The sequence below is a fragment of the Erpetoichthys calabaricus genome, chromosome 15 (assembly GCF_900747795.2).
Source record: "Erpetoichthys calabaricus chromosome 15, fErpCal1.3, whole genome shotgun sequence".
Lineage (NCBI taxonomy): Eukaryota > Metazoa > Chordata > Cladistia > Polypteriformes > Polypteridae > Erpetoichthys > Erpetoichthys calabaricus.
The window spans coordinates 61,385,403-61,398,602 of record NC_041408.2 but is presented as its reverse complement, the minus strand read 5'-3'; the positions used below and the strand labels follow the sequence as shown (position 1 = coordinate 61,398,602).

At 37.1% G+C, this 13,200-nt stretch overlaps 1 protein-coding gene across 3 annotated transcripts in view; it reads right to left on the bottom strand.

Moving 5' to 3' along the window:
• psme4a (proteasome activator subunit 4a) overlaps positions 1-13,200 on the bottom strand; it is a 167,890-nt gene that overhangs the window by 100,978 nt on the left and 53,712 nt on the right. For all 3 annotated transcript variants that reach the window (XR_007933556.1, XM_051919347.1, XM_028821016.2), the window contains 2 exons: positions 1,189-1,233; positions 399-548 (listed from right to left, as the gene is read on the bottom strand). Coding sequence is in view for 2 of the 3 variants with exons in the window: in XM_051919347.1 (XP_051775307.1) it covers positions 399-548; positions 1,189-1,233 (195 nt within the window). In the remaining variant the exon portion in view is untranslated. The remainder of the gene's footprint in view (positions 1-398; positions 549-1,188; positions 1,234-13,200) is intronic.

Below are 13,200 nucleotides of genomic sequence, written 5' to 3'. Positions count from 1 at the left end.
TACTAAGTTTACCATTGTAGCAGTTTTGCCAAAGACTCTAAAACTAAATGATAAATGATATGAATAATTTATCACAGAATAGTACAATAATTTAAAATACTGATTCAACTACAAAGGAGGTTTTCAGAGTAAAAAAGCTTATGTTAAGTAATTAAATGACAGAGTAAAACCAATTACCAACCAAAGATACCAATACCATTCAAAAGATGCACATTTAACTGAGTCTATACTTTTTTCCTTTAGATTCTGTCAAAATATTTGAATGCAAGTAATGCAACTGCCCACAACATTTTCTTACATCCATATTTCTGAAAATCACTCACTCATTTAATAAAAAAGAGAGAGACAGAGAGATAAAGTAGCAGCAGTTGCTTTAACATTAGCCAAACAATACTGACTTGAAACCTTTATGGTGAAGTTCTGGTGGCAAAGTAGTTGGAAGAAACAGTTCAAAATAACTTATTGCCTTCTGCATTGTCACATCAAATGGACACATTAATGGTCTCCATTCCTGAAGCATCTCTAGTGTAGCATTTTTTGGGAAATACCTACATGAATACAATTACAATGGATCATTATAATTTGATACTGGGAATGCTTCAACATTTAAAAACCTGTACTTTTAAATGTCTTTTAACAGTTAAACATAACTCATTTAAAAATATTGAGTCTAATGAGTCAAATGTTTAATTACTCTAAATCCTGCATGAATACAATTACAATGGATCATTATAATTTGATACTGGGAATGCTTCAACATTTAAAAACCTGTACTTTTAAATGTCTTTTAACAGTTAAACATAACTCATTTATAAATACTGAGTCTAATGAGTCAAATGTTTAATTACTCTAAATGTTAAACTCTGGAAAGTTGCAGGTGGGTCACATGTAATGAAATTGACAAATGTTTTGAAAATCTTCTAATTTTTGAGAATGAAATTGATGGTCAAAATCAGCCAAAAGACTTCTAATGGATGGTATTTATTTATTTATTTTTTTACTGATCCTTTGCAGTGTCCTACATGGCACGATATTAAATTCTTTTTAAGTTTCACAGAAAAGAATGTTTCTCCTGCACAAATCATGAAATTTACTAAATATACCATCATATTCAAATTAGATCATAACTAACTCTGAACATTAAAACAAACAAAAAAAAAATGAAAAGGTGACTAATGAATTACTTACGGCCTGCAGCTTTTAACAAGCGTTTTCAGTACATTTTCAACAGAACTGTTAGAAGAAAAAATAATAATTACTACATAAAATGTATTACATTCCAAGTCAACTTCACAAAGAACATTGAATCATTCAATGTGCATAATGATCACTTGATGCAATTAGACACAATCCGCGGACATGCACAGCTTAATCCACCACTTCCTAATGAAACTAATTGCTAAGATCAGTGCTGTCATAGTAAATGAAATGACTACAGAGCCTTGTTGAGGACACAGACTACAGAAAGCTCTTAGAGCTACTTGTATATGAAACACACCCTTGCATAGAATTGTAGACATTAGAAACTGAGACTAAAGTCATTAAATATTTATTGAATTTAGTTTTATCTCAAGGAGTGGTGGCTCTGAGGCTAGGGATCTGCACTGGCAAATTGGAAGGTTGCCAGTTCGAATCCCATAAATGCCAAAAGGGACTCTGCTCTGTTGGGCCCTGTATCTTGCAATTGCTCCGTACCGAGTATGACGTTAATCTGCATGTAGGCCCTCCAACCTGCAGGGAAAAACTTGGGGGTTGGTGGCAGATTTGGCACTCCAGCCACCATAAAAAACCTCACACTGTTCCACTCCATCTGAACTAGTGTGGTGCTGAGGTGTCACCCGCCACATGGCTGCACTCAGGTCCTAAGTTGGTTTGTCGTGTGGTGGGTGCGGCAATGTGCTGTATCAGCGTGTGCTCCTTACCTCTCTCTCAAACAAACTTTGCTAATACATACACACTCTTCATGAGTTTGTCTTATTATACACTAGATCTAGTTTAATGAAACCTGAATGAAATCTTCCATAACATTATAATTGCTACCAGCTTATAGATACTTGTATATGGGGACAGTGATCCCTCGCTATATCGCGCTTCGTCTTTCGCGGCTTCACTCCATCGCGGATTTTAAATGTAAGCATATGTGAATATATATCGCGGATTTTTCACTGCTTCGCGGGTGTCTGCGGTCTACAGTACGTGTGCTTCCTCAGTTGATTTGCCCATTTGAATTCAAACAAGGGACGCATTTCAATTGAAACAAGGGACGCTATTGGCGGATGGCTGAGAAGCTACCCAATCAGAGCACGTGGTTAAGCTCCTGGGTGCTGTGCTAACTCTTGAGCGTCTCGCAACCATTCTACGAATGGCAAAAGATCTCCAGGCATCAGTTGAAGAATGGGACCCGCAAATGATTTGTTCTTTGCAATTTAAAAATGCTCTTGACGGCGCCACGGAAGTGTATAGGAACCTCTTTACACAAATGAAAAAGCAGCGCTAGCAACTGCCCATCACGATGTTCCTTACATGCAAAACACTGCCTAGTACGCCTTCAGTGGAAGAAGACGACGGCGGTGCTACACAGTCGCCTGAAAAGGCTCCTTTAGAACAGCTGTGACAGTGCAGTAAATGTCATCGTTATCTGACAAGTTGGTGAGTACCCAAAACTATTTTTCTACGTACTTAGTACATGCATGTACGTTTACTGTAACCGTGCACACATTTTATACAATTTTTTCCTTGCATTGTAGGTATTTATTGCCGTTGGCCTGTCTATCGTAATGGCTGTAACAAATGTGATATCGGAGATGCTCTACAGTATATCTTTAAAATAACATTTTGGTTTTATGTACAGCATTTACATGTTATAGATTTTTTCACGTATTTTTATATTACCTACTCAATTACAATATGTTTAAAACTGTATTACGTATTAAATAAAACTCCTCAATGATATACGATACGTATGTTTGTGAGTAGTATATAAACTGTGTTTACATACATAATTTCAATGAATCTTACCTAATAACTAAGAGAATATAAAGTGTTTATGCTGTATAACTGTATGGGGAATATTTATAAACCATGTGGGAGAGTTTATAAGGACTTAAAATATATACAAATAACCATATAAACATATGGTTTCTACTTTGCGGATTTTCTTATTTCGCGGGTGGCTCTGGAACGCAACCCCCGCGATGGAGGAGGGATTACTGTATAACTTTTCTTTAGTCCAGTATTTAAGAACATTACTACTCTTATCAATATATTTGTGAAATATATTTCATGCAATTTTGAAAAAAAAAGAAGTTTCGATTTTATGAACTCTTACATAACTACATAACAAAATTTGCAAAATAAATTTAAAACATGAACTTTCTCCCTAATGCAATCTTGCTTTTGATATGTCATATGCCTTTGTTTTAAGAATGATAATGGGTCCTAATAAACATTGAAGGCCTTAAATTAAACAAGGAAAGGAAGAATAAATTTCTTCTAGCAGATGGTCTTCCTTAATTTAGACAAAATTGCAAAGAGAAAGGAAAAAACAAACGTTTTGTTCAAGCAGGCCACATTTAATAACCTGTAACTGAGACAGGCAAGCAAACACCAACATTTAAGCATAACCTGATTTCACCTTCTCTTTTCATAAATTAAATTCACTTCTCTGCTGTTGATCAACTCCCAACATATATATTTTATGAGTTTTCAGGTCTACCTGGTAATGCAATATTGCTGTCATTCCAGTAAACAAAGTGATTGTTGTGACCACACAAAAAACATTAGTGAGATGAAGCCAATGTAGATTCAGATGAAACAAGCATATTTGGTGACACAAATTATTAGTTATTATACTACACAACATGCCAGCCACAAAAGTCAATGGCCTAACCATGCACTGCAATAATATGAAGATGTTTTAAGAAGGAATTAACAATGGGTAAATGCTAACTGTAAGCTCAACAAACACATATGATTAATATAATTATGATTAATATAATTAACAGAAATTATACATGAACTAAACCAGCCTCCACACTAAATATACTATTAATGGATAGAATTTGAATACCAACTGTTGTGGATGTTTTAAATAAGAATAAGAATTCAACCAGCCTATGCTTTTTTTAAATGTACAGTATTACTCTTATTACATATTTCATTGCAATTAAAGTAAAAAATGCTTGTTTCAATTTATGGTGAATTCATCTAGACTCTAACACTAACAATAATATTAAAAATGATATAACTGCACATTCTTTTAATCATTTCATTTTAAGTTAAGTAGTTTGCAACAAGCACCATTTTACTGTGTCTAAATCATTCTTTCTATATATTCCACCATAATGACACTTGATCATTGGATTCCGTTAGCTGCCTACTTTTCCAAGAGCCTGCTATAGATCTTTTATTGTGAAGGTACATTATGAGACAAAAATATATATATAGTGGAGCAATAACTCTTCTTTGGTGCTCTCACCAGCAGTGTTTTAAAAAATATGCATCGGAGTATAAATGTGGCGCTATCATCTTAAATAGTTTTATCAGAGCACCATTTGTGCATGTATTGACTCTCTTTGGTTTCATAAGGTGCACTAACACCACCAGTGAGTATTACACTCTCAGTATATATTAGTAAAATTAAACATGGACCACTGTACACATTAGTCATATGTTTTTTGTAACACAGACTTTTCATAAGGTCAGCAGTACAGGTATATTCTGTATGTCTAAAATACAAGAAGGGGAGTTAATTCACTAGTTAGTGTTCTGTTGCTGTGTGTGTCTTATGGGGAATGCAACAGATAGGGAGCTTTAACACTCAATGGGTAGAGTTCAGATTTTTAACACTGTAACTGTAGTGCCTTATAGCTCATCATACTGTATGTAAGAAAATGAACATGACAAGAATCATTTAACCACCACAAACTGCAAATGTTCCAAAACACTCATGAAGTCAAACACGTTCACAACTTTGTTTACCCTATTCAGTCAACACAAAAGAGAGCTATCTATACACAATGCCTACTGTCAGTGGTTTGCAGGTACTATCAGCAGCCCAGAAATTGTACACTGCCACCTGTGTGTTAATGTCTGCAGCAGTTTCAGTAGTAATTGACTCCAACCTAGTACTTGCATATCCAAAGGCATATTTTGCATCAATAGTGTTGGGTTCTCTAAATGAAATTATTTTATCCAATATCACCAAAATCAAGATACAGAAGCATTGCTTACTGTTGAACAAAATATATTTCCAATATTGGTCCATAAAGATACCAGAGAATGCTTCCTATATATCAAAATAAACAGAAATCACATCAGAGATGATCATACATTCGTCCATTTCTAAAAACCATTTTTTCCACTGCAGGATAACGACAAGTTAAAGTCCATCTCTGCTGAGATAAGGTAAGGTGTTAAAAAACACTGCATACCATCCCATTACATGATACACTAACACACAGCCACGCCCACCCACACCAATTCCACTAAGGGCTTGTTTATACTTCACGCTCAGAACGCGCACGCAGCATGGCTGCCACCTGTTCCTAGCGTTCATTTGACGCAGCCTCTGAGCAGGTCCTCAGAAATTAACGTGACGTGTGCGCGAGTGCAGTACCAGCAAAAAGTTGGGGGGCGCCATGTGATAAAAGTTGATACAAAAAGATAAATGTGATGTCAGAGTCTCTGTTTACTATCTACATGTGACAGAAAGCCAAGTCTATGTGGATCCTACAGATCGATGTGCACGGTTCGATGTTTAATGAATGGTTCGATGTGGTGAAGCAAAATGCCGATATATAGATGCATTCGTGGGGCTTTTACATTCAAGCATCGCATATTCCCAATTGTAATGACACAGTATATTTTAAAACTCTCACATACCATCTTTTGTGCCGTTTTTTTTTTCTGGGGCTTCCTCCTAACCTGACAGCAGCGGCAAACAGCAATAGATCACCACACAGAACACATTAAATGTATGATATTCCAACTCTATGCACATTTAGAATCTTTAGATTTACTGTATACTTGATATCACTTTCATGATGAAATGCATTAAAGTATGTATGTTACATTTTACAGATAAATCGTTAATTTCGTTTAAATAATGAATACTGTTAATAATTACACACATGGGGGTGACATGGTGGCGGAGCAGTAGCACTGCTGTCTCGCAGGGAGTCACGTCGCTGGTGTTCCCTGCCTGGAGTTTGCATGTTTTCATGCTGGGCTTCCACAGTGTGCTCCAGTTTCCTTCCAAAGATATGCAGATTTGGTGACACTAAAATGACACTAGTTAGTGTATGTGAGTGCTTGTATTCACCTTGTGATGAGTTGATGCCCCGTCCAGGGATTGTTTCTGCTTCGTGCCCAATGCTTGCTGGAATGGACACATCCCTGGATTGATGGATTTAATAATTACCCTAAGTTCTTGTCTATAAGCCGGACTCATGTATTAGCCGGAGACCAAAAATCATACGAATTTTTAAAATAAAATCGTATCATAGATAAGCCGGACTCATGGATAAGCCGAACGTACTATAACCTATAACTAATAGAAGGGAGGGAGGTCAGTGGTCTCACTCGCGCCCATTTAATTTCTTTAAGGGGGGAGAGAGTGTGAGATATTGCCGTCTCTCTCACTCCCCGCATGGCGCGGTTGGAGCGGCCAGAGCGCGTTCTTTCTGCTCTGGGCGTCGCCGAGTCAACACGAGCGCGTAGCGGTCATTTAAATTGTGATTTTATATGTAAGCATATTTAAATATATATCGCGGATTTCTGCGGACAATGGGTCTTTTAATTTCTGGTACATGCTTCCTCAGTTGGTTTGCCCAGTTGATTTCATACAAGGGACGCTATTGGCAGATGGCTGAGAAGCTACCCGGCTTACTGTTCTCTCTCTCTTGCGCTGACTATCTGTGATCCTGACGTATGGGGATTGAGCAGGGGGGCTGTTTGCACACCTAGATGATACGGACGCTCGTCTAAAAATGCTGAAAGATTATCTTCACGTTGCTATCTTTTGTAAAGCTGATTCCTGAAAAGACATGCTGCACAGTGCTTCGCATACTTAAAAGCTCGAAGGGCACATATTGATTTTTGACTGAAAAACAAACTCTCCCTCTCTCTCTCTTTGTCTGCTCCTGACGGAGGGGGTGTGAGCTGCCGCCTTCAACAGCTTTGTGCCGCGGTGCTTCGCATACTTAAAAGCCAAACAGACATATTGATTTGTTTGCTTCACTCCTTTGAAGAGGAAGATATGTTTGCATTCTTTTAATTGTGAGACGGAACTGTCATCTCTGTCTTGTCATGGAGCACAGTTTAAACTTTTGAAAAAGAGACAAATGTTTGTTTGCAGTGTTTGAATAACGTTCCTGTCTCTCTACAACCTCCTGTGTTTCTGCGCAAATCTGTGACCCAAGCATGACAATATAAAAATAACCATATAAACATATGGTTTCTACTTCGCGGATATTCTTATTTCGCGGGTGGCTCTGGAACGCAACCCCCGCGATGGATGTATAAGCCGGACTTATGTATAAGCCGATATTCTATTTTTTCATTTTCACAACTTTTTTCCTTAGATAAGCCGCGGCTTATTGACAAGAACTTAGGGTAAATATCCTTTTCAGAGAGACTGCGGTAAGGTGTCATCAGAATTTAATGGGTATTCCAGGCAATTCACAACACAGCGAAGCCAAACCTGTTCTCACCATGATAATATCTCGCACTGCCACCTGGTGGATTCTTCCAGATTTATGTAAAGTACGTAAGCATGTATAAATAGTAAAACGCTTGCATGGCAGGAACGATCCCTGGAACATGCATCATGTCGTGTGAAGTATAAACCTGGCCTTAGAATCACCTATTAACCAACCAATTAACCGAACAGTTACAAATTTAGTGTGTGAGAAGAAAATGGAACTCTGTGAGAAAACCCGCATGGATATGGAGAAAATGTACAACTCTAAACAGGCAGTGATCAGAACTGGTATCAACTCTGGTGTCTTGGGCTGCAATGCACAAGCATTACACATGCTGACTGATGACATAAAACAGTTAAATACATTCACATCTACATAAAAAATGTATATGTATATTTTTCAGCATACTTTTCATGTTCCTATAATATAGAACCTTTGGAATTATGTGAAAAGCAAACAATTATAAATAATAAATACAGAATGTTTAATTTTTCAAGTTCTAGCTTGTGTAAAATGTTCTGAATATATCATTGCACACCACATTCAAACAAAAACATAAATATATAAACAAACCTCTCTCTCTTACACCTCCAACACTGCTGCTATGAAGGACACCCTCCACAAACTTGCAACAAAAATATTATGATGAACAGAGTTAAAGCAATGAGCTGAAATTAAGCAATGCTAGAAATGTGAAAGGCAGCTGATGGTTGTGGAGACTGATAGGTTAATCCACACAATTTCATTGTAAAGGAAAAGTGGGTTGTACAACATTTGCAAATACACACATACAAAGCAAATTTGGAATAAAAAATTAGCTTAGCATGAAATGATCTTGAGAAACAGGGACCACCTAGAGAATGTATATTAGCAAAAGTTCTTGCATCTGGAGCAAGAAATGAAGGAAAGAAAAATGGAATTGAAATGCATTTGGGTCACATTTCCTACAAAGAAACAATGAACAGAACTTTGCTCTCAGGCATGTAAAAGAAGAAAGGGTTGATGGTAAAAGTTAAGTATGGTAATAGTCAAGTAAAAGAGAAGTTAACATATATAGTTATATCAATGTGAAAAAAAGAGGAACAGGTGGATATAAAGGAACAGAGAAATATTTGAGGTGCAGGTGGGGGTTTACTTCCAAAAAGAATCCACTGGTAAGACCGATAGTGACGGTCACCAGGGATATATTTGAGCTACTGCTTGAAAACAAATAAAGAGGATTCCTAAGTGGACAAAAACTGTGGAACTGAGGGGCCTGAGATGAATGAAGGGGAGACCATAGTTATTGTTGGAGGCAAAGGGGGAGGAGACTGCATTACTGTTACATGAAGAACAAGAATGTAGATGAAGACCTGGCAGTAGTATCATGAGTGAAGGGAAGAAGGTCCTCGACCTGTTTCTCCTTTCTAATTTCTATAGGACCCTTTGTAAATAACTGGGTTGACTAAACACACTGTTGTGGAGTAAAGGGCACAAGACCAAAAAGGTAAGGCAAAGGAGGATGATGAAAGTTGTGTCCAACAACTTAAAAAGATAAACAGTCTTCCCAGAGGTATATTGGTGCAAGAAGGTTTGTGAACCCTTTAGTATAATCTCTATTTTTGCACAAACATGAACTAAACTTTGATCAGATTTTTATGTAAATACTAAAACCAAATAAAAAGAACCCAATTAGACAAAGCACACACACAAAAATATTTTTTTAATTATTTATTGGGGAAAATTATCCAATTTTTTATATATTTGTGTGTGAAAAAGTATGTGAACCTCTAAGAATATCAGTTCATTTGAAGAAGAAATTACAGTCTGGTGTTTCAATCAATGAAACAATCAGTTATGCCCTGTTCAGAGAAATACTGTACATCTGGGTCTTCACTATTCAAGTCTGATCTACACCACAAGGGTTTGTGGAAGCATTTCATATCTCGGTCTAGGTAGATTTTGGAAGACCACAAAAAAAAAAAAAAAGTCGACGCATACCAGGCTGGAAGAGATTACAAAGCCATTTCTAAAGTGTTTGAACTCCAAAAGTCCACTGTTAGTCAGACGGTGTACCAATTGCAGAAATTCAACACCACTGTTACCCACCCTGGGAATAATTGACCAACAAAGATCACTACAAGAGCAAAGCATATAATATTCCAGGAGGTCACATAGAACCCCAGAGTAATATCTAATTATCTAAAGGCTCTTTTGCTTTGGTTAATGTCATTCTTCATGAGTCCACCATCAAGATAACAATAAACAACAATGGTGTGCGTGAGTGGTAGTGTTGTAAGGAGAAAGTTATTACCGCTCACCTAAGTTTGGTAAAGCTACATGGATAAGCCATAAGGCTATTGGAAAATGCTCTGTGGATGAGTCCAAAGTGTAACTTTTGGCTTGAAAAAATGTCAGGGAGTCCGTTCATGAACGAAACTCAACAAGAAGTGACTCGTGCAGATGGGTAATAATCCTAAACATAAAAGTCACTCTACCAAAGAATAGTTAAAACAGAAAAAAAAAAATAATGTTTTCCTATAAAAACATTGTGGAAGGAACTGAGACAAGCTGTTCATGCAAAGAAGCCCACCAATATTCCTGAATTGAAGTAGTTATGCAAGGAAGAATATGTTTAAATTCCTCCAAGTACAGTGCATCCGGAAAGTATTCACAGTGCATCACTTTTTCCACATTTTGTTATGTTACAGCCTTATTCCAAAATGGATTAAATTCATTTTTTTCCTCAGAATTCTACACACAACACCCCATAATGACAACATGAAAAAAGTTTACTTGAGATTTTTGCAAATTTATTAAAAATAAAAAAATTGAGAAAGCACATGTACATAAGTATTCACAGCCTTTGCTCAATACTTTGTCGATGCACCTTTGCAGCAACTACAGCCTCAAGTCTTTTTGAATATGATGCCACAAGCTTGGCACACCTATCCTTGGGCAGTTAACTTTTTTCACGTTGTCATTATGGGGTGTTGGGTGTAGAATTCTGAGGAAAAAAATTAATTTAATCCATTTTGGAATAAGGCTGTAACATAACAAAATGTGGAAAAAGTGATGCGCTCTGAATACTTTCTGGATGCACTGTATATGTGCAGGCTACCAGAAATGTTTAGTTGAGGTTATAATTGCATAAGTTGCTGTTTGATAATTACTTATCTCTCTTGTGTAAGTGAGCAATATTGATTTATCTTTTGTATACTATTTATTCTTTATTATTATCTACATTTAATGTTTTTCTTTGCATTAAAACTACTTATTTGACATGTTGTAAAACACTCTGAGCTACATGCTATATAAGAAAATGTACTATAGAAGTAAATGTTGTTGAAAGCAAAGACTCACATACTGTTCCATACTTTTAAGCCTTTAAGTGTAGAGACAGTCGAGGAGCAGTGGAACAAGTTTAAAAATGTTTTACATGTAATGCAGGACAGATACATAACTAAAATTGGAATTAATAGGAAATTAAAAAAACTCCACAGTGGATTAATAAAGATTTAAAAAAGAAGCTGCAAAGGAAAAAAAACTGCTTTATAAGGCATACAAGACTAATGACTGCAAAGTGAATCGCAGAACATATGAAAATATGAGTGCAAGCAGTAAGAAGGATATCAGAGAGGCTAAAAGACAATTGGGGAGGAATACAGCAGATAAGGTGAAAGAAGACCCCAAAAGATTCTTTCAGTATTTTAGTAGTAAAAGAACAGTCAAGGAGGAGGTAAAGTGCATCAAAAATAGTAAAGGGGAACTAAAAGATACAGACAATAAAAATGTCGATGCCCTAAACTTAATTTTTCAGAGGTCTTCCCAGAGGTAAACGGGACTACTAAGGAGGTACTGAGTGATTTAGAAATTGTAGATGGAGAAGTACTGCTCAGATTAAATAGGCCGAAATCAACAAATTACCAGGACCAGATAATCTTTACCTTCAAGTTCTTAAGGAGGCTAGCGAGTACATATATAAACCCTTGACACATATTTTTAGGAAAGCACTGAGCACTAGAGAGATTTCAAAGGACTGGAAAATGGCAAATATCATCCCATTATATAAAAAGGGTGACAGGGCAGATCCAAGCAACTATAAACCAGTAGAATTAACAAGCATCACAGGAAAATTAATGGAAGGATTTATTAAGGATAAGATTGAGCAACACCTGGAAAGGAGAGGAGTTATTAGGAACAGTCAGCATGGGTTCAGAAGAGGGATGTCATGTTTTACTAGCATGCTGGAATAATATGAGGAGGCAACAAAAGGATATGATCAAAGTGGAGCAGATGATTTTATTTATCTTGACTTTCAGAAAGCATTTGATAAGATGCCACATGAGAGGTTGGGCATCAAATTAAAAGAAGTAGGAGTTCAGGGTGATGTTTTTAGATGGGTGCAGAATTGTCTCAGACACCAGAAGCAGAGGGTGATGGTACAAGGAACCTCATCAAAATTGGCTGATGTTACGAGTGGTGTTCCACAGGGGTCAGTTCTAGGGCCGCTGCTATTTTTAATATATATATATATATATATATATATATATATATATATATATATATATATATATATACAGTAATCCCTCGCTATATCGCGCTTCGCCTTTCGCGGCTTCACTCCATCGCGGATTTTATATGTAAGCATATTTAAATATATATCGCAGATTTTTTGCTGGTTCGCGGATTTCTGCGGACAATGGGTCTTTTAATTTCTGGTACATGCTTCCTCAGTTGGTTTGCCCAGTTGATTTCATACAAGGGACGCTATTGGCAGATGGCTGAGAAGCTACCCAACTTACTTTTCTCTCTCTCTTGCGCTGACTTTCTCTGATCCTGACATAGGGGGATTGAGCAGGGGGGCTGTTTGCACACCTAGACGATACGGACGCTCGTCTAAAAATGCTGAAAGATTATCTTCACGTTGCTATCTTTTGTGCAGCTGCTTCCTAAAGCGACATGCTGCACGGTGCTTCGCATACTTAAAAGCTCGAAGGGCACGTATTGATTTTTGATTGAAAAACAAACTCTGTCTCTCTCTATCTCTCTCTCTCTTTGTCTGCTCCTGACGGAGGGGGTGTGAGCTGCCGCCTTCAACAGCTTTGTGCCGCGGTGCTTCGCATACTTAAAAGCCAAACAGCCCTATTGATTTGTTTGCTTTTCTCTATCTCTCTGACATGATCTGCTCCTGACGCGCACTCCTTTGAAGAGGAAGACATGTTTGCATTCTTTTAATTGTGAGACGGAACTGTCATCTCTGTCTTGTCATGGAGCACAGTTTAAACTTTTGAAAAAAGAGACAAATGTTTGTTTGCAGTGTTTGAATAACGTTCCTGTCTCTCTACAACCTCCTGTGTTTCTGCGCAAATCTGTGACCCAAGCATGACAATATAAAAATAACCATATAAACATATGGTTTCTACTTCGCGGATTTTCACCTTTCGCGGGTGGCTCTGGAACGCAACCCCCGCGATGGAGGAGGGATTACTGTATAATATATATATATATATGATTC